Raw genomic sequence first — 22,436 nt, 5'->3', positions numbered from 1 at the left:
ATGTTATTTATATGCACAAAACACATTTTGATCTTCAGCGCATGAATATATTGTATTATGACATCCAAACTTCAGTGCTCATCTCAGCTCTTAAAGTTTACATGGTACAAAAGCACTTTTAAGAACCAGATTGAAGATCTGCCTGTGTCAGAGACCTATAATGGTCGGTCCCCACCTCACAAGAGCATTATTTTTGTAATAACCTTTGGTCCCATGGTGAGAGTGAAGAAACTCATGCATTTGTCTTCCTCCAGGCCTAAAGCTGCATTGGGGCTTCGGTGGAGGTAGAGCTGATATCCCCTCTGCCCAGCCCAGTGGTGCCCGTCCCCCCGGCTCAGAAGAAGATAGACGGCAAGGCTCGAGCCAATACCTACTGTATATATATACCTATATGAATACCTACTGTATATATATACGGTACCTATATGAATACCTACTGTATATATATACCTATTAGGGATGGGCATTTCTAGTAAAAACACTATTCGAAATTCGCTGGCCAAAGTCGACTTTTAATCGAAATTCGGGAAGGTAAAAAAAAAGTAAAAAAAAAAAAGTTTTTTTTTTTGTGTGAGTGAAATGTTGCATTGTCTCCCCTGATTCTAAGTCTAAGGCTTTATTAATTAATAGAAAAAGCTTCTGCTGTGGATTTTTAGCTCAAACAAGCATTGCACCACTGAAGTAAAGAACATGTTACATGACATTGACATTTTCGAAAATAAAAAACAGTTTTGACAATCATGAGTGGTTCATTAAATATTTAGTAGGCTCAGGTCTGAGTGCCAAAGGGGTGCCAAAGTCACCCCCTCTCCCTCTTCATGGGATTTCATCCGCCATTCATTTTTCCATAAACCTTGCTTAAAATGCTTATAAAAAATGTTTTACTTGCTCAAACCAAGCGATTCGACTATACTTAGAATCAGGGGAGACAATGCAACATTTCACAAACACACAATTTTTTATTATTTTTTTACATTATTTTTTTCAAATTTTGACTTTCAATAATAAAAGTCGACCTTGATAATAACGATTATTCGAAAATTCGATGCCCATCCCTAATACCTATATGAATACCTACTGTATATATATACCTATATCAATACCTACTGTATATATATACCTATATGAATACCTACTGTATATATATACCTATATGAATACCTACTGTATATATATACCTTTATGAATACCTACTGTATATATATACCTATATGAATACCTACTGTATATATATATATATCTACTGTATATGTCTGTATTTTCTACAAGTGGGCTAAATGTTCAGTTGTAAGTCAAAGCCACATGTGCGATGTAGGGCTGGGCGATATGGACAATTTGCTTTTCATCATCAATTTACATCAGAATTGTGTCAATGATATAAAAAATATCTTCATATCATAATAAGATTCCACTGAAAGATGATAAACAATATAATATTGAGTTATTGCCCAGCCCTAGGTTTAGGTAAGGTAAGTAAAACAACGGTTAGGTTTAGGCAACAAAGAAACTTGGTTGGGGTTAGGTTATGGTTTGGGTCAGGATTCAAACCAGGTGTTGAATGGGTCCGCCACTCCTTCTCCCTAGTGCAACTTTGACCTACTTAAACCTCAGACTGTTATGTCAAGACCACGGGGGGTCACAGCGAGGCAACCTCCAGACAGTCCTTCAGCATATTACCTTTTGCATCAGCAATAATGACCCAGAGGGGGCGTGACAAATCTGTCTATTTGAACTCCCCAGGAGTGAGACCAGGTTGGGAATACAGCTAGATGTTTAGTTAACATCTACATCATGTTTAGTTAACTATTTTAAATGGTTTTAAAATCCAATTGTTAACATGCATGTTACACTCTGATGACATGATAAAACACTTCAAAATGTATTTTGTCTAAATTCAGAATTTTATTTAGAAAAATGAATAGTCAAGATAGTCACAATAGACAAATCTAATTCCATACTTTTCCATACTTGCCTAGGAACCCTGTTATACGTACTTAGGTAATGTTACTGATTTGCATAATATATTCATATCCATATCCTAAGATGTAAACCAGTCACTCAAATGGTTTGACACCATATTTTTCTTCATGTTTTACCATTTAGAATATACTAAAGATTTCAAAACTATAAAATAACACAAATGGAATAATGGTATGACTAAAGTAGCTGCCCTGACTTCATCACATTTTTTCATGACATTTCATATTATTCTGAAGCAGTGTGGGAGCCAAGATTTAACAGCAGGGGGGCCGCCGCTGCTAAATGTACAGTATATAGAGGAAACCCTGAGGACACATGGGGTACCAAAGGCTTTATTTTGAAAATAGCACTTATAAATACTAAAAGATGTCAGAAAACACATGCAAGTATTAAAAATACAAAAAAGGCTTACAAAGAACCGTTTTACAACTTCTCTATGTATCTCAGCACGGGAGTGGCAAGGTGATTGCTACTGGCAGGGTGCCACTCGTCTATGGAACTCTGCTCTGCTGAACTATCATTTCAGAACATTATACCATGTGTGTAAGCATCCATGACTACCAACCATCATTTCAACCAACCTAACCACACCCAGTAGTGTGCAAATCAGAATTCCTGGTTTCAGGTTCGGCTCAGCATAAACCTGTACATTCCAAACATGTCAATACAAACTATTTTCAGTTACGTGTCAGTGTGTGCTGTACCAGTTTGCACCTAGGGTTTAGTCATAAAAAGGGGGCGTGGTCAAGGTGATGTAAGTTTGTTGTGGTGCATTTATGCTACAGTATGCTTATTTCATATCCAAAAGCCAAGAGACCTCTCAATGTAGCACAAGTCAAGTTCTGTCAATGGACTTTCATCCAGTGTGGGATTCATTTTATCCAATGAAGGTGAGGTGGGACATTTCCATGATTCACTTCTACACCCCTTTATACATACATCTGTTATTTTCTACTGCCCTTTAATATCCATCTTCCACAAATGGAGATTTTGGAAACATACATACAGTACAATGGGGGGTTATGACATTGGGCTGTGCTGTTGACAGTTCAGTGACACCGTTCTTTTCCCTTTTCAACAAGATAATACAAGAAAAGAAAAAAAAAGGACATATGCACACAAAAAATGACAACAGCATAGACTGTAGGTCTCCTCTGGCCCATAATTCTCCTGGATTCCTAAGTTCCAAAGAATGAAATCAGACCCGAGTAGTAGTACTGTCTGGGAGTAGACTGATCTCTACTGATGGAGCTGTGGATGAAAATGACTGATACTGATCGCCGACTGTGTGCCTGTCAAGAATGATAGCCTGGGGCAAAAAGAGAAGGAAGGGACTTGTGAACAGGAGAGAAACAAGGAGCATCAGCTCAGACACTTTTCCACTTGACTGCCACGCATGCAAAACTGTCAAGTCAGTTCTCTTGATCATGACAATCAGTAACCTAGACTTGGATTTTCTATCTCTACAAGCAAGCAGGGAGGAGAATCTAATGACAGGGCTGTATTTATTTATTGTGCAATTCTGGAAATGCCTCTTACAAATGGCCGCTGCCTGATGCCAAAGAGAAGCGTTGGATCCTAACCTTGATAGAGGCTTTTCTGTGTGTTAAAGCCATTCTGCTGTTCCTCCCCATTTTGTGAGGGAGACCCTGTGGGGAATAAAAAAAAACATTTCTTAATCAAATGTAGACAACTCACAGACCAGGGTCAAATAAATAATAATCATTGTTTGCTTGAACCTACTTGAAGCACCAGATGAATGGGGTAAAGTGTATAAGTGGTCATACTAAATTCACTTTCAAATACTCAAAAACTTTTTCCTACGATTCTTGCATTGTCCAATTTGGCAAACCACACCAACTGGTCCGACTCGAGCAGTAACGTCAACATTCGTCAAGTTTAAACAGCCATAAGTGCAGTTACTGAACTGCGGAAATAGACCCAATAACAATTAAATACGAACAGGAGTATGCAACAGCGGAGTTTCTCGATGCCGATTGGCTGAAGGACTGGCTACTTCCACTCACTGAAATGACTGTACAAACTGTTGTAAAAACTGTTCAATCAGGAGAGGCCAGTTGGTAGGATTAGACAAACTTTATTTAGCAATCGGCGTGCATGGCAAATGCTTTGGCGCTTGACTCCATTGGCCAGTGGCGCTGCTCTTGAGGCAGAGGAGGGCGCCTGCATGGGCTAGGAGATCCCCCCCCCGTGGGGGATCAGGAGTCAAGACTCGTTGGTGGTGGACTGGGGAGGTGGGTGGGGCAAAACAACGCTTCGGGGCCGGCTTCAAGGGAGATGGACTGCCGTGGGCTGCTGCTGCTATGGTCGGCCAGAGAGAGAGAGGTGACGTAGGACCCTTGCTATATATATGAGGATTAACTGACGTCATGTTTGACGTCATAGCAGACGTCATACTAGGATTTTTTGACCACGTTGAGATCGGATTACGCGTGAGTGGCCTTCTGCTTGAACTATGGTCTGGAGACCTCACTTCAATCAGGAGAGGCCAGTTGGTAGGATTAGACAAACTTTATTTAGCAATCGGCGTGCATGGCAAATGCTTTGGCGCTTGACTCCATTGGCCAGTGGCGCTGCTCTTGAGGCAGAGGAGGGCGCCTGCATGGGCTAGGAGATCCCCCAAAAGGAAGATCTGATTACCGGAGGTTAATTGAGATCTGCAGGCGCCAGTAGTTGATTGCACTATTCCGGCCTTCGACCTTTTTAGCGGCTTACAGCTATTTGCGGCTGGCGCTCCCAACTCGGTCGGGCCTTCGATCTTGCTTTTCCTGCCTTCGACCTTTTTAGCGACTTACAGCTATTTGCGGCTGGCGCTCCCAACTCGGTCGGGCACCTCGTGATAGCGCTTCCCAGCTTAGCCTACCTGGCCGCCTTGGCGCTTCACGATTGTACTTTTCCTGCCTTCGACCTTTTTAGCGACTTACAGCTATTTGCGGCTGGCGCTCCCAACTCGGTCGGGCACGTGATAGCGCTTCCCAGCTTAGCCTACCTGGCCGCCTTGGCGCTTCACGATTGTACTTTTCCTGCCTTCGACCTTTTTAGCGACTTACAGCTATTTGCGGCTGGCGCTCCCAACTCGGTCGGGCACCTCGCGATAGCGCTTCCCAGCTTAGCCTACCTGGCCGCCTTGGCGCTTCGCGATTGTACTTTTCCGGCCTTCGACCTTTTAGCGGCTAACGGCTATTTGCGGCCGGCGCTCCTAACTCGGTCGGGCCTTCGATCTTGGTACATTAGAGTTTAGCTTGGCGCTTCCCGGCTTGGCCTACTTGGCTGCCTTGGCGCGACTACCCTGACTTTTTTGCTCTCTCTTTCTCTTTCCCCCCCAAAAATGAGCCGGGGAGTTTACTGCGCCTTGCTGGCGCCGTGCTTTCGGGGAGCCACCACCAACGAGACATTTTCTTTATCGGCACGGAAGTCCGGGACATTGTTTGTTGCCATGCTCACCGATTTAAGGGAGGAGGGTTCTTTGGGCCGCCAGTATGGCCGCCTGCTCCGGGCGGATGTAGCTGGAGAATGCCGATGACGACCAGCGGCCCATTTGCTGGAGGGAGGCGGAGGACACTCCTTGCTCGGCGGCCGAGGTGGCCGCTCTGATCCTGAAGGAGTGGCTGGAGTATTTCTTTGTCGGGAGGTTGCGTTGCTGGAGCGTTTGCCTGAGGTGCAGGGTGAACCAGGATCTTGTCATGTGGTGACAAGGTGCGATGAGGAACAGGGGGGCCGAGGGGCCGGTCCGAGGCCTGAGCCTGACGTAGTGAGCCATGGACGAGAAGGGGCAGAAGGGGGAATTGTTCCGGGCGATGACGATGTGCCGATGAGGGCCAGCGGCCCGTTTGCTGGAGGGAGGCGGAGGGCACTCCTTGCTCGGCGGCCGAGGTGGTCGCTCCGATCCTGAAGGAGTGGCTGGAGTAGTCCTTCGTCGGGGGTTGCATTGCTGGAGCGTCTGCTTGAGGTGCAGGGTGAACCGGGATCTTGTCGTGTGGTGACAGGGTGCGATGAGGAGCAGGGGAGCCGAGGGGCCGGTCCGAGGCCTGAGCTTGACGTAGTGAGCCATGAACGAGAAAGGGCAGAAGGGGGCTAGTGCCTTCCTGTATGCTATTGTGTGCTGGGGCAGCGGGGCTCTCTGGCTGCGGTGTCAGAGAAGAGAACGTTGTCCAGGCTACGCTCCATCGTGAACAATGACTCGCGCCCACTCCACGGCGTGCTAGTCGAACGCAGGAGTACGTTCAGTGAGAGACTGATTCCACCTAGATGCAGTACGGAGAGGCACAGGAAATCATTCCTGCCTGTGGCCATTAGTCTATTTAATGCCTTCCTTAAAGAGCACCTCGGAGACGCTCAGTCTCCCTGAGACTGAGCCAGCCGATAGGTTAACTGTGCCTGGCTGAGCCACGTGTGGCGTATAGGGCAAGCCGACTTAATATAGTCCCGGGTGCAATAATGATAATTGACACGGAATGTATACTTACCTGACGTGTTTTGTATTTTGCATTTGCGTTGCATTTACTACTGTTTATTTTATTTTAAGCTATGTGTGTACTGTGAGCGAGCTACTGTAACCTGTCCCGATTTCCCCTCGGGGATCATTAAGTCATTCTGATTCTGCTTCTGAAGAAATGCCAGAGGCATTTTACTTTGAAATTCGTTAAGAACAGGAGGTGGTGTATTAAGACCGGGTAGCTTAACACGGAAAGACGTCAGCATTCCCTGGGCCGTCTGGCTTCGGTCCGAAGTTATGCAGTAACACTCATTCTAGCTGCTGCTCAGACAAGCTCCGTGGGCCAGGGGTGTTAGAATGGCCCCTTGCGTGGTTATTATTATTATTGTTGTAATTATTATTATTATAATTATTATTATTATTGTGACTCCCGCTGGCCATTTGCCAGAAGCGATTTCCGCTTAGGCGTCGGAGATAGGCAGGCTGAGATGCCCGCTGGGTAGAATAGTCAGATCGCAGGCCAAGCGCACGAGGTAATCAATGACTCCACGCATGTCCTTCATGTCTGTTTTGACTTAATGCCATCAGGAAAGCGCTTTAGACAGCCTGCCTGCGAAACAAGCAGAAGGAAGTTTGGTTTGGTTCCAGAGGCCATTCGACTGGTGAACAGCCACAGTACGAGAAGTGGTCAGTTTATCTAGACTAGGTCTGTACCTTGACCTTTTGATTTGCACCCTTGAACAAGTCTAATATGCACTTGGATTGTATTGACTGAAATTAATTTGTATTGATGTGACACCTATATTCCTTTGTGGTGTTGGATACACTGTAATCAGGGATCTTGCTTTATCAGTGTCATTTATTGTATTTATTGTCTTGTTTTTTGTATTGTTTTTGGATGTGTACAGAGTACAGCTTGTTTGCAGTATTCATGCCTTAAATTGGCCTTTGCAGGACTAATAAAGTTTTTTTTTTTTTTTTTTTTTTTTTTTTTTTTAATAAATTGAATTGATTTTACTGGACTGGTAGATTGCCCGTTTAAATGCTGAAGTACTGATACTTTCCTCATGGGTCCTTTCGCGTCCACGGGTGACTGGTCCTCCGGGGTATGCTCGGTGTGCTGTGGTCGTCAACCCCGTCCTTGGTAGAGCAGGTAGCTCTTGAGAGAGGCGGGCAGGGGCAGTCCGTGGATTCCGCTCGGGCGGTCCCTTCCTAGAGCCGCCCGCACGGAGCGCCTGCACAGGTCCATCAGAGGGAGGGGATCCGGATCGAGTCCGTTTATGTACCGGATTCGTATTTCGCAGTGTCACTATGAAACCTAACGTCCCCTCGTCCATGTCCAAGACGACTAACAGAGCGAGTCTGGTATTATGAAGGTGTCGTCGGGCTCCAGGAAGGGGGGTGATAGTGGAGTTTTTTTTTTTTTAAGATTGTTGTTCAGATAAACCCCCTCAGATCGGCTAAAGTTAAGAAATTATCATTGTCATCATCACAGGAGCTTCCTAATTTAATTTATCAGTCACCATCAGTCACATGGGGTTGATTGAGAATGAGAAGGCAAGAGTATATAGTGCCTTTTTGAAAACGGCGCTGCGGCCATTTTGGCCTGAAATACGGCTCCTTGCTGGGGCAGAAGCTTAGTCTCCAAAATGGCGGATTGGCTGTGTGCTGTCGCATCTTTACGATAAAAGGTCTCTGGTTACCGTGAACCTCCGTTTCGCAAACACCACAACAAGGAGGGAGACAGCTACTTTTCACACTCTGTTTTGGATTAAGAGGATGTCCTGAAGTGTGACGGTGGATTAAAGACTTGATGAAAAACGTCATGTGATCTGGTGGATTATAGTCTTCGTGACAGAAAGAACAGGATGGAACATGGATGCGAGTTTTACTGCCGAGTGCGACTTTCTGCTTGACTGCATGTAACGTTAAACTTTTATCGTCCATGAATTCCTGGGAGTGCTTATTCTTTTCGTGAATGGATTATTTTACGTCGCTGGATTTGGAAGGGAAGCAAATTGCACTACATTTCAGCTGTTGCCGCCAGAATGAACCGTTCGCCCCATGGACCTTTCGGTCTGCCCAGAGTGCCCGAGATGCCACGGCGCTCCGGCTTCAGCGCTTCTCCAAGCCGGTTCCCGTCAATCACCGTGAATCTGCCCGGCGGCCTGGGGGTCAGTGCGACCAGGAAGTACGTGGCGTCTCGCGGCGGCCCCGCGGCCTCCATTTCCCCAGCGGCTCCCGGCTCTGGGGGCGGCTGCCTCTACTGGTCTTCGCCCGCGGCCTCTCGCACGTCCGCGCCGATCGGCCTCTCCCTCCGGCACGCTCGCACGCGTTCTTGGGCGTCCGCGGCGCGGCGCTTCGTCTTCTGCTCTCCTACCGGGGCCGTCGCAGTGGCGCGCGGGGGGCTATGTTGGCAGCCTGTGGTCCGGTCGCTTCGCCAACGTCTTCGTCAGGCACCTCGGAAGGCAAGTACGCTCCGTGGCCGGTCCGGGACAGGGGACCGATGACTGAACTCGACATGCCAGGAATGGGAATATCCACGGGTAGAGAAGGCTTGTGGGTGCTGATTCGGTCTGCGGATCTGGTGCAAAACAACGCTTCGGGGCCGGCTTCAAGGGAGATGGACTGCCGTGGGCTGCTGCTGCTATGGTCGGCCAGAGAGAGAGAGGTGACGTAGGACCCTTGCTATATATATGAGGATTAACTGACGTCATGTTTGACGTCATAGCAGACGTCATACTAGGATTTTTTGACCACGTTGAGATCGGATTACGCGTGAGTGGCCTTCTGCTTGAACTATGGTCTGGAGACCTCACTTGTCTGTAAAAAAAATGCAATGCTCTAGTGGCCCACCAGGCGGGAGTCTCAAACAGTTTGGGAACCACTGCTCTAGTCTAGTACACTGGTGGAGGCACACTGAAATGAACCATGAGGGGCTTTCATCCTCCTTACCCCAGCCATTGGTAGACACGTCGCGGTTGCAGATCTCATTGGCCAGCCTCTCGAAGTACTCTGGCAGGTCGGCATACTCGTCTCCATAGGAGATGACCTTGATGCCCTTGTCCAGCATGTTTTCACGCAGCTTCTTGAACTCGCCCACATCTTCCCGTCGCACCAGCATGAAGTGCTCCAGGTCCGACTTGTGTTTGACCGCCTCTAGGAACAGAGCCTGGAACGTGGTGTCGTCCACCGTGCGCCCGCAGCCCAGGAACACAAAGGACTTGGTCTCGTACAGCTTCTGGATCTCGCGCTGTTGAAAGCAGCAGGGGGAGAACTATTATTACATTTCATCCATGCTACCGTTTCAAGTGGACCGACGGGTGGAGACACTGTGGGGGATGGGGGGGGGGGGAGGCAAATGGGCAGCCATTTCGAAGAGCTGCAACCTGTACCATAAAAGCTCATTTTAAGCCTATTAGGACCAATGCGTGAACCCTGTTTCCTGATGTACAATTTCAAAACTAAGCTGACACTATTATCCAGAGTCACTTACAATGAGTGCAACAGTAGAATAACCTTACATTTCTTGATCAGCAACATCACAACAAACAACCAGCAGCATAGTTGAAGTGGCCCAACGATTTCAATGCTCACCATAACCTCAGTGTTCCGCAGTACATTCTGGTAGCCTGCAGGGTGCAGTACGATGCCACTGGGGTTGGTGTAAACGCCGTGGATGTGCAGAACACTTAGCCTCCGCTTCTCCTGAGCCCACTCCAATACCTGCGCACGAACACACACGCACACGCACACACTCTTAACAGTCCATTGCACTCAATCCTGTTCTGGCTGGGCAGGGAGTAAACTCACTTTGAGCAGCAGTGAGAGCATATTAGCCTGATGGAGACGAGGCATAAATACCAAGACTGAGAGGCAAAGTGGCTCTGAGTCAGTCTGTGAGTCAGTCTGTGAATCAGTCTCTGAGAAAACTCAGGCCCATTGCCATTGCTAAATTTGGTATAAAACAAAGAATAAAACCCTTCGGCTTACAGTAACTACTAGCAGCTAAAGCTGTTGAGATGCAATGGGGAGGATGGTAGGAAATGGACTAGAGAAAATATATCCTTCTTGTTCAGCATCCTCGTGTTTAACCAAAAGCAAATATTGTTCAATCTGTAAAATGTGAGCACAGCTGAGTGATGGCTAGAACTTTAACCTTGTGCAAACCTGCTCCACCTGTCAGAGACAAAAGGCTCTTACAGGTCAAAGCATTAGCTTTTCTCATCAAACATGCTCAGGGAAGAATTCAACTCAAACCAAATGTGACATAGCGTATAATGTAACTCTGACTAGAAGATGAAGTTAGCCTAACATACAGCACTTGCTTTAGTCACCTTTGTACTCATTTGAAAAAGCTGGCTGCTTCAAAGATGACATCAAAGACAATCAATCACCCCCCCAAAAATACATTTCAAGCACGGTTTACCTTCTTCTCGTCTGTGAGGTCCAGGGACTCCAGCTTGGTGCCCTGGTGAGCAGCATAGATCTCCAGCAGGTTGTCGAAGTTGGTGGTGAGGACCAGTGCGCCGCTCTCCATTAGCTGCAGCACTGAGCGCAGCAGGTGCTTCCCAACATGGTCCATCTTGCACTCCAAATCGTCAAACACCTCGTACAGACAGTCCTTGAAGAATGTGGAACGCACGTTGCCTGTTCTCTGGAAAACACAACAAAATACAGAGAAATTGTTGCTATTTTTAAGCAGATTGTGTGCCATATGAGCTATTTTATACCATGTGAATTTTTTTTAATTGTGTCAACTTTTCTCTGCATTGAATTAGATGTTCACACTAGATGTTACAAGGATATACAGTACAGCGCAATAGGGCTGCAACTAACGATTATTTTCATTATCGATTCATCAGTCGCTTATTTTCTCAACTAATCGATTAGTCGTTTGGTCTATAAAATTTCACAAAATGGTGAAAAACTTTTTCCTCAAAGTGCAAGACGACAACATCCTCAAATGTCTTGTTTTGTCCTGACCAACAGTCCACAACCCAGAGATAATCAGTTTACTGACATAGAAGAAACCAGAAAATATTCACATTTAAGAAGCTGGAATGAGATCATTTTAGTTTTTCTTTCTACTTTGTATTGTATCATGAGGAAGTTCAACTCATGCATGCCATCACTTGTAAGAACTTCAACCATCTCACAATAAAGTGTAAAACTAGAACGACCGCAACGCGGACTTATGCCTCCGCCATTAGTTCATTCTTGAGTCCAAGTGGATGTAGGAGCCAAATAGGAAGAAATTGCATCAAGGCGTTTCTGTGCAGAATTGGATATTTGAGCCAAATGTGAAGAAATTTAGTCAATGTGTTACTGAGATATGGCGTTACCGAGCTTGAAAATGGCATTTGTTAGGTCACTGTGACCTTGACCTTTGACCTTTGATAACCAAAATGGAATCAGTTCATCCTTGAGCCTAAGTGAATGTTTAAGGCGAATCTGATTAAATTCCATCCAGGCGTTCCTCAGATATGGCGTTAACAAGCTTGAAAATGGCGTTTGAGAGGTCACAGTGACCTTGACCTTTGACCACCAAAATCTAAACAGATCATCCTTGAGCCTAAGTGAATGTTTAAGGTGAATCTGATGAAATTCCGTCCAGGCATTCCTCAGATATCGCGTTAACAAGCTTGAAAATGGCGTTCGAGAGGTCACAGTGACCTTGACCTTTGACCACCAAAATCTAATCAGATCATCCTTGAGCCTAAGTGAATGTTTAAGGCGAATCTGATGAAATTCCATCCAGGCGTTCCTCAGATATCGCGTTAACAAGCTTGAAAATGGCGTTCGAGAGGTCACAGTGACCTTGACCTTTGACCACCAAAATCTAATCAGATCATCCTTGAGCCTAAGTGAATGTTTAAGGCGAATCTGATGAAATTCCGTCCAGGCGTTCCTCAGATATCGCGTTAACAAGCTTGAAAATGGCGTTCGAGAGGTCACAGTGACCTTGACCTTTGACCTTTGACCACCAAAATCTAATCAGATCATCCTTGAGCCTAAGTGAATGTTTAAGGCGAATCTGATGAAATTCCGTCCAGGTGTTCCTCAGATATGGCGTTAACAAGCTTGAAAATGGCGTTCGAGAGGTCACAGTGACCTTGACCTTTGACCACCAAAATCTAATCAGATCATCCTTGAGCCTAAGTGAATGTTTAAGGCGAATCTGATGAAATTCCGTCCAGGCGTTCCTCAGATATCGCGTTAACAAGCTTGAAAATGGCGTTGGAGAGGTCATAGTGACCATGACCTTTGACCTTTGACCACCAAAATCTAATCAGATCATCCTTGAACCTAAGTGAATGTTAAAGGCGAATCTGATTAAATTCCGTCAAGGCGTTCCTCAGATATGGCGTTAACAAACATCCGTACGGACGGACGGACGGCCGTACGGACGGACAACCCGGATCCATAATGCCTTCGGCCTGGCTTCGCCGGCGGAGGCATAAAAATAATGTGCCAACTGACCCACAATCTGTTTCAACAGGTCAGACTTGGGGATTTGCAATGTTCAAGATCTCAAATCTGCACAAGGCATAAATAAATCAGTGTGTATTGACTGAGAACCATGGCTTTAAATAGCTGTAGAGCAGGGGTGTCGAACCCAATTTCCCCCCGGGCCACATCAGCATTATGGTTGACCCTCAAAGGGCCGGTTGTAATAATAATAATGATGATTGGATTTATATAGCGCCTTTCCAAGTGCTCAAAGCGCTTCACAGAATCATTATTCGTTCACACCATTCGTACCGGTGGTTCGAAAGCGTGGCAGCCACACATCGGCGCTCAACGGCCCCTCCGACCACCATCATTCATGTCTACATTCATACCAATCATACGAGGCAAGGAGGGTTAAGTGTCTTGCCCAAGGACACAGCGACAGCAGCTGGGAGGGAGCGGGGATCGAGCCGCCAACCCTTGCGTCATTGGCCGACCCGCTCTACCTCCTGAGCTAAAGTCGCCCTGCGTTGTAAATATAACAACACAATATAAATCTATCTATAGCCTACTTATCACTTATCATACTTATCATAATTGCCTCTGATTCAATTATTATTGTTTTTTAGTAATAACTTAATAATTAATAACTAGCTCTGAAAGCAGAATTATAGGGAAAACAATGGCAAACAGACAGCTAGTAGCCTACAACTATTATTCCATTTAACAATAGCTATTTTAAGCCATATTGCAAAGAATTGTATTCCCGCAAATTGTATTCTTTGCTAGCTCTCGCGGGCCACATACAATGAGGTGCCGGGCCGGATCTGGCCCCCGGGCCTTGAGTTTGACACATATGCTGTAGAGGCACTAAGTGAGAGGGGAAGTATGGCATGTTACCAGCTTGCTTACAATGGAAATGACAACCCGTTCATTCTCCCACACCCCCTCCCATGTGTTGACGGTGTGTACTCACTGACTGACTGCACAGTAGGACAGTTGCCATTTTTTGTTAACAAGAAAAACAATCACTTTTCTGGAATGCATGGGCCGTGAAAGACCTATCTAATAGCTGGCTTTTTGCCATTTGAGGTTTACTGTTATCCAAAATATTTGTCAGTACTATATGAGTCAACTTTTCGCATGGGTGGCCCCAGTACGAATTCAACTGGTGTCATTTCCAATTGACAACAAAAGACATTTAACTTGTCTGAACATAAGCAGAATAGCCTCAGACTCAGGGGCAGTATGATACTGTATATCAGGGGTTCCCAACCTTTTTGGGTCACAAAAATCGACATTCAAATTCCCGTACAACATCGGTAATATCATCAGTGACCGTCACATCATGTAACAGTATGCTGACTTTTTTCTCAGAATTCTGACATTAAAATCTGAATGGTGACTTTTTGTCTCCGAATTCTGACTTTTCCCCCCTCTGCATTCTGACAGTAACCTCAGAATTCTGACTTTAATCTCAGAATTCTGACTTTAATCTCAGAATTCTGACTTGTTTTTCCCCCTGACATTAAACTCAGAATTGGGAAGCACTCGTGTAGAACGGACTGTGATGTCAGGTACATTACAGAATACAGAACAGCTCACAGGCTTTTAATGGGATTGCCCTCCTGAGGAGATCTTTCTACTAATCAGACCACATGATGCCCTGAGCCTGTGTGCCTCTGCTCTCACGAGAAGAGGGTTCATCTGAGCCAGCTTTGAGTCACAGGTGAATTGAATGTCAGCATTCCCTTCATTTTCACTCAGCCGCAGGGTGACATGAGGGTCATTTTAGCGGTTTCCTTCAAAAACAGAAAGAAACACTGGCCGAATATTTAGAATGAATGTTTGATCATAATAAAGTATGAAAAACAAAAATCATTTTGGGAATGGAAACGTGCTTAAACCCGGGACTAGGCAGAGACAGACGTGGGCCCAAAACTAAAATGAACCATTGCTGCAGACAGAGAACACACCAAGTGTGAGTGCTCACACGACCCGAGCAGTGCTCTGATTTTAGAAGTGTAAGGGTATATTAGAGGGTATATTAGGGCCACACAACTAGGGGTGTCAAATTTAATCGTATAATCGATGCATCGCGATGCGGACGTGTGAATCGAATCGAAGACAGATGAATCGTTGAATCGTCTATGTTTACATTTCTGTTGACATTCAGATTTTAAAGCACTTTAAAGTAAAAAAATGGGACTTGATATTTATCCGACTGCTTGTATTAATTGATGAAAAAGTAGCCATGTGCAATAATAGTACAGAAAATTGAGGATTTGATACTTGGAGCTGCAATACTGTTGGAGCTGTATCGAGATGCATCGTGGAATCGAATCGAAGACAGATGAATCGTAATCGAATCGAATCGAATCGTGAGGCCAGTGAAGATTCACAGGCCTACCACACACACACACACACACACACACACACACACAGTCCCTCAAATCCTGCTAAATGCACAACATGCTTCTCTGTCAATACCTGTAACCCTGTGTGCAATACTAAAGCTCATTACTTATTATGCTGCTACTATTGGGCACCTTTTCCACTGTACATATTAGAGCCCGACCGATATATCGGTTCGCCGATATTGGCCGATAACCGATATATCGTATCGGCCGATATGTTGGCCGATATTTTTTTATTTTGTATTTTTTAAGTTATAGACAGCATGTTGTGTATATTTGATATTTTTTCTTAACTATTTGTTCTATTTCTTGTGTTTTTGTATTTCTAGTTATTTATAATTATTCAATTCCCAGTTAAGTTTACCGTTTCATTGCAATGATGTCATTTTGGACAATAAAGTTGATTGATAAGCTGTAAAATATCCTGCCTACATTACATATTTCAATTCATGTCAACTCATATCTTTGTCAAGTGTTTGATATTTGAGGGATCATTGCAAAAAAATCTTGTAATATAATGTGTATATATAATCGGCCGATATATCGATATCGGAATTTTTTTACTCCCTAATATCGGTATCGGCATCGGCCTCAAAAATCCAGTATCGGTCGGGCTCTAGTACATATTGTGTTACTGTTTACCTCATTATTACTGCTGCTATATCATGCACCCTATCACACTGTACATATTCTATTACTCTGACTGTCACTTATCTGCAAACCATGTCAACACAAAGCTCACTTACTGCTGCTACCTCTCATGCACCCTGACCCTGTACATATTCTGTAAACAGCCAACTTAAGCTACCTCACCTAGCTGACAAGTCTGTTTATACTCTGTTAATACTGTTTATATATATGTTAATACTATCTATATCCATTAATATCTGGATCCTTTTGTAATATAATCTCTTTAGATCCTTTATATCTTATTTGTTTATGTCTTGTATATTTGTTCTTATCAATGTTAGATGAGCACCAACCACACCAAGACAAATTTCTAGTATGTGTAAACATACGCTGGCAAAAAAAAAAAAAAAATCTGATTCTGATTCTAACATGGTAGAACACACAATACATAAGTGTAAGTAAACAATGCTCAAGTTTCATCATATCTCTGAATTAACTAATATATGATATTGTATTTACTTATAACGGTGTACTGTAATTGTTACCATTAACTGCTAATAAATGATTAGGTCTGCTGAAATACTCCACTCTCACACGCTGCCTCCTGCTCTGCAAGTGGCCACTTGTGTGACACATGGTGCAACATGTGGGCAAGTACCGAGGGGAGCATGATGGGGGCCTGAGTGCAAAGGGTTTTACAATTCCACGTGGCTCCTCCACTTCCACGAGCAGAAGGCTGTTGGCTGTGGACAACACCGAGGTCTGCTGGCAGGACACCGGAGTGGCTGCTAACAGACGATGTGCTGTGTCTACAAGGATGAAATCTCACACTTAGCTGGAATAGCTAAATAGACGAGCGAGAGGAGACAGAGAGAGCACTATTTATGAGTAGCAGAGAGGAGGGCAGGGCTGCGGTGAGCTGAGGTGAGCTTTTAGCTCCGCTGGCCTCCAGAGATCACAGCTCTAATGGGCTAAACAGCAAAGACTCCTTTCCACAGGAAGGAGCTCATTGTCCTCATCTAGCTCCGTTGACTGTCTCGGGACTTATGGAATAAGCAGGTGTGATGCAGGGACACTACTGTGGCGTGTGGCTTCCAAATCCTCATCTTGCAACTAATAGGGATGATTTGTCATCCATTCATCTGACCACAGCTTTTGCTAGCCCTGGTTTACCCTACGGTGGAGAACACGCTACCAGCTGGTACCAAATGGATGATGCACCGACATTATCAGCAGATACTGGCATTTCACAGATCTTTTACAACTAAATAAGCATGCATGCATATTACCTAGTACCTACCAGAATCTTATCGTAAATAACAATCCACTTTTAGTTAGTATACTGTGTGGTCTTTTTTGTTCCAGTAGCCAAATGCACTAGACTGTGCTGCACCTAGAGGCGGTCAAATTACACTTTGAGACAAATATGACAGATCATTCCAGAATACCAAATCAAGGACTAACTTGGGCAGCCTACTGTTACTGGCATTAACTGGACTGAGGGCAAGTCTCAAACTCGGCCTCAAGTCTCCTTTAGGTATTTAGTGAAGAGGCCATGTCAGGTGTGTTTCTGGATGCTAGATTTTGATCAGCTTCTCAGAAGTTATGCCACGGCAATGAACGCTGTCTGTGGCTAAGTCACTCACTCCTATGCTTAAGAGGCATGTTGACCCAGCTCTATGCCTTGATGGAATTCACACACTTCAGGCTACAGCAAATCAATTAAGGTCTAGTGCAGTGATACCCAACTTGCGGCCCGCGGGCCACATGCAGCCCGCGGGCACCCCCTGTGTGGCCCGCGATGGAATTGCAAAGAAGGGTGATTTTTTTTTTTTTACAGTGCACCTGAACGCAACATGCAAGATACCCGCTGAATAAGTGTCCAAATGTTCATGTCATTCTGGCCAATACTCCACTTCTGTTATAGCATTTCAGTCTGGAATATGGAATATCTTTCAATAATCTATGATTTAGCTGCTAAATTGTCAAACACTGCCGTCTGCTCGCTACCCAGGCACTTATGTACAGTATGTACTTAACCTAACTAACTTAACCTAACTAACTATCCGGTGTGCACAACATTGTCAGACTAAACTCCGGCTGACACCCCAAAAACCTACAATCCGCTAGAGAAAAATGTATATTGTTTGTTTATTAACTGGCCCCTGGCCTTCTATCATTTCACGAAAGTGGTCCCCGGGCAAAGCAAGTTGAGTATCCCTGGTCTAGTGTGTGTGATTGAACATGTCTGTTGAAGTGCAAGGGGAGAAAATGTTTGCAGACAGTTACTGTATGTGGACGGGTAGTCACCTGATTCTCATGTCTTCTCTCATAGGTTATACAAGCTGTGTGTTATCCAGTCTGACTGGAAAATCTGGTGCTGGGGGCTTCTGGTTCGCATTATCCTAATACTTACAAAACTTTTCTTTTTTTTTTTGCTGTAGCCAACAGCAGTGGGCTGGAGTCTGTGTGACTGTGGACTGAAATCAAGACGATGGACAAAGCCATAAAAGCACTGTTTGTTCCCCTAGTGACAACAGGCCGAGAGCTGAAACAAAGCATGTTTAGCAATGTCAAAGGTGCGATGAGACATGACTAACACAGGAAGCAAACTGTATTAAGGCTCACATCTGCCAGTCCTGCTCCAGACCAGCTGATCAGAACACTGATCGTCATTTGCTACCATTTTCTGACATTTTATAGACCAAACAACTAATCGATTAATCAATTATGAAAATAATCGACAGATTAATCGATTATGAACATAATCGTTAGTTGCAGCCCTAGTTTAATTTCCCATTCCTCATAACCTATTGGTGTATTGATTTATAGGAGGTTGATGAGAATTTATACGCAACTGAGCAGGTGGTGACTGAGTCAGGGATTCCCTCAAGTGCATTAAACCAGAAGCTTTACTTGGGGTCCAGTTACTTCGCTTGAATTCCACTTGTGCTTTTGCACACAGGAATTTACTTAGGTTTTTGTGAGTGACATGGATGCTATTATTGACATCAAATTATGTTAACACATTGACTGCCAGACGTTTTTTTTTGCTGTAGATAGCTTCTGCCAAGCCGTTTTTTGAGGATTATGGCTCATTTTATAAGAGCCGAGGATTCGTTTCAGCTTGGAGTTTGTGAACATACAATATCTCAAAAGTACTAATAGAATGTGTACTTTCTCTGTCTAAAAGAGTTAGTTTGTAGAGTTAGTAGTTATGTAAGCATTAGCAGTTGAATACAGCATGGTTTTAGCGTGAAAAAGAATATTCAGAGATAAACGGCTTTTTGTGAAATTGGATGGAACTGTCACTTTAACCATTCATTTTTGGCTCTCTCTCTCTCTCTCTCCCTCCCCCTCTCGCTCTCTCTCTCTCTCTCCCTCCCTCTCGCTCTCCCTCCCTCTCTCTCTCTCTCTCTCTCTCTCTCTCTCTCTCTCTCTCCCTCCCTCTCGAGTTGCTTCAACTCCGCCCTCCGTGGGCGGACAAGCTTGTCACCAGTCAGTGCTTTGCTGCTCTCCTGTGCCTGTCTGCACAGCCGCTGTTTGAGGAAGTCGGGATGGACTCACTCGTTTGGAGTTTTGGTTGAGAGAAGCTTTTGCGATTCTGGTCATATTTATGCTGCGTGTTTCAAAGTGTGTTCGTCCACCTGTAATCTATCACCCGATCATAGTAGATCGGCTGAATCTATTATGTAAATTTGCAATCCCGCATCGCCAGCAATCAGCGCGAAAAGGAGAATGGCTGGGCTGAGAATGGCTTGACAAGTTAAAAAAATGCTTTCCTTCCTCTAGCAAGGAGAGCACTGTTGCCACTTAGTGGGTCGGTGGAATGGGTTGTAAACGTTCGGTGGCTCCAATAATTATATAAGAGATGTAAAAGGCTTAGATGCACAACCCACCGTCAAAAAAAAAAAATCGATGCCAAAAACGTGTAAACACGTTGTTGGCAGGGAACAGCTGGATTCTGAAAACGTGTTCATACGTTGTTGGCAGTGAATGAGTTAACAAGAAAAAATAATGGCGGATATTAAAATTTACAAGGCAGCACTGCCTCACTGAAGCACAGTTTGGAGACGATCCCCAACACATAACTGAAACATCCCAGGGCCCGGACAACTACTCCATAATCTATATTACGTGCATAATACACTCTGAATAGTAATCCCCAGCAGTTTAACATTTTAAAGTGTTCACTCTGGGTAAGAGTGTCTGTTATAAAACATACATCAGCTTATATCTGTGTCGAGTGAGAAAAGGACCCACCTAAAATATACAGCCAAAGAAAAAAGCTCTGATGTCACCCAATGAGCAGGCTGGATCTCAGATCACATTTGATTAATATTATCAAAAGAAGATCACGCCACACCACTCCTGACGTTTCAGGGAAAGCCTTGATAAATGTGGCTAATGATAGATTCCAATCTCCAAGTGGAGGCAATCAGTCACAACAGCCAACGAGGAAGAGCAAGGCATGACTGTGCAAAATCTTTCTCAAATCCAAACAAAACAGGAGGAAGTGCAGATCCTGCCTGCTCATTGTGGGTGCGCACCTGATGCCACGTCAACGGACCTCAGAGCTTATCTGTGTTGACTCTCCTAAAAACATGCCTCACAGACACGTCTCATTAGCTATAGGCCGTGTCCACATCTCTTAATGAGATAAGAGCTAAGATGTCCCATGTCAATCCACGCGAGTTCAAACAAACTGTCCCTGGCTGAAGAAAGTGAGCTGGGAGTCGCTCAACCAGCTCCGTGTGTGTATGTGCAGAAAGGAAAGTGACTCAACCAGGCTTACCGGGGAGAGTTTCTGAATGAGGTCATGGGCCACATGCACCAAATTCTTATCCTCCTGCAAGTGTTTCTGGAACCGCCGGCTCTCTTCCTCCTCGAGTAGGTCAAAGTCATTGGCTGCATCGAGCAAGGCCTGGATAAGTCCCTTCCAGGAGCGGAGAGCAGGGACCTGGGGGGCCACTGCAGAGCTTACCCCCGTGCCGATCACCAGGACCAGCTCGGGGGCGCGCTTAGTCTTCAGGCTGGGCAGCAGTTTCCTTTGGGGCAGGCAGAGATTGAGTGACGATGGTTCCATTGATGGTGCTTCCCAAATCCTTCCAACAGCATGAAGGTTAAACAAAGCGTTTTCAAGCCCACCTTTATTTGGGTGGTGAAGATGTAGCACTGACAACATTAAGAAACTCAAAAAAAGCAAAGATTTTTTTAATCAGTCTTGTTGACAAAATTGATGCATGAGTCATGGGCAGAGACTGTAGATCTGGCTCCAAAATTGCACTTGAGCTTACCTGGGCTTTTTGGCATTTGAGTCCCCATCCTGAGAATCAGCTGCAGGTCGCTTCTCCGTTTTCAGTGCTGCTACAACAGAGGCCATTCAGCTCCTATAACAGAAACATGATCAACCACATGCTAAGTGTGAAAGCTTTGGATTAGTATGGCCATATAGATAAGATGCCTACAAAGGACAGCACAATATAACCAAGCCAAAGTTGGTTAAATGTACATTAAATGTATTGGATGGTTGATTGCCATTTGTGCAGTTTCTCAATCAGTAGCATTTTAGGATCCCCTCAGCAACACTACAATAATATGAAAATGACCAAATGACTGGCATGGACCCGTCCACGTTTTAGAAAGAGGAAATTATTTATGAATAACGTCATTTCCATACGCCCTGGCAACACAACTGCCTGACGACATGTGTCATGGCGTGCTGATTATTTGAACAAACTACCCCATTGTTCCATGGGACAGGGGGAGGCTGGTTGAATCACAGAAATAACGTTACATTTCACATAATAATAACTTTACTGCCCAGTTACAGGGCTGCACTGAAGTCAATGCCTCGCCCGGCCTGACACAGCAAAAGATTGACAGAAAGTTAGTTACTGAGTGAGTTTGCTTGAGAACAAGAAATCGCTGAGACAACTCAACTTCAAAGTCGGAAGAGAACATTTCACAGAACAAATCGATAACGTTACAGCTAACTAACAACTAGGTAGCTGACGCTAAATAGCTACGTCAACGTTATAAGTTAGCATGAAAAGTTGCGTATACTTACACGGATAAGCACCCAATGTGTACTTCTGTTCCGAGTAGGAATCTCTCTGATTTAGCTAACGTTAGAGGAGAGACGAGTTTAATTAACGTTGAGCTAGACAGCCTGGGTAAGTCGTAATACGGTGCTCAAGTCAAAGTTAGCTTTTTGTTAGCGTCAATGCTAACCCAATGATAAGCTAACGTTGGCAGATAAATTGCATCCCCAGCGAATAACGGACAGACATAACGTTAATGTTAGCTCTAGTGTCGCCAATGTTAAAAGCCGCCGCCGGTAACTTTACTTGGTTTTGTTTTACGTGTCATACTGAACGTGGCTAGCTATCTGTTTTCTTAACAAATATATTCAGTTCTCAGTTGATGTCCCCTGTGTAAACACACTACACAAGCTGTCGACCCTCTAAACTCTACGTGTTCAAAGTGTCGCGAAGCTA

General features: G+C 44.7%; 1 protein-coding gene across 2 annotated transcripts; it reads right to left on the bottom strand.

Annotated features, from left to right (window-relative positions):
- Positions 1 to 1,977: 1,977 nt before the first annotated feature.
- fam118b (family with sequence similarity 118 member B) lies at positions 1,978 to 22,436 on the bottom strand. Of its 2 annotated transcripts, none has more exons than XM_083636437.1 (8): positions 22,007 to 22,436; positions 21,234 to 21,326; positions 20,732 to 20,984; positions 10,866 to 11,093; positions 10,034 to 10,162; positions 9,392 to 9,689; positions 3,520 to 3,629; positions 1,978 to 3,289 (listed from the first exon to the last, which is right to left on the bottom strand). In XM_083636437.1, exons 2-7 carry the CDS (start codon positions 21,317 to 21,319, stop codon positions 3,559 to 3,561), a joined length of 1,065 nt encoding a protein of 354 aa, XP_083492563.1. In that variant the 5' UTR covers positions 21,320 to 21,326; positions 22,007 to 22,436; the 3' UTR covers positions 1,978 to 3,289; positions 3,520 to 3,558. The 2 variants fall into 2 exon arrangements, with proteins under 2 accessions (XP_083492563.1, XP_083492562.1); XM_083636436.1 differs by having other exon boundaries at positions 3,564 to 3,629.

The sequence above is a fragment of the Poromitra crassiceps genome (assembly GCF_964638095.1).
Source record: "Poromitra crassiceps genome assembly, chromosome: 5".
Lineage (NCBI taxonomy): Eukaryota > Metazoa > Chordata > Actinopteri > Beryciformes > Melamphaidae > Poromitra > Poromitra crassiceps.
This window is presented reverse-complemented; position numbering and strand designations above follow the sequence as displayed.

What these genes read in the sequence shown, in the direction of transcription:
- fam118b (XM_083636436.1), bottom strand. Translation starts at nt 21,319, where the DNA reads ATGGCCTCTGTTGTAGCAGCACTGAAAACGGAGAAGCGACCTGCAGCT. An exon ending in ACCTCACAGACGAGAAGAAG is followed by an intron (nt 10,163 to 10,865) that starts GTAAACCGTGCT and finishes GTTCGTGCGCAG; the next exon opens with GTATTGGAGTGGGCTCAGGA. An exon ending in TGCGGAACACTGAGGTTATG is followed by an intron (nt 9,690 to 10,033) that starts GTGAGCATTGAA and finishes TGCTTTCAACAG; the next exon opens with CGCGAGATCCAGAAGCTGTA.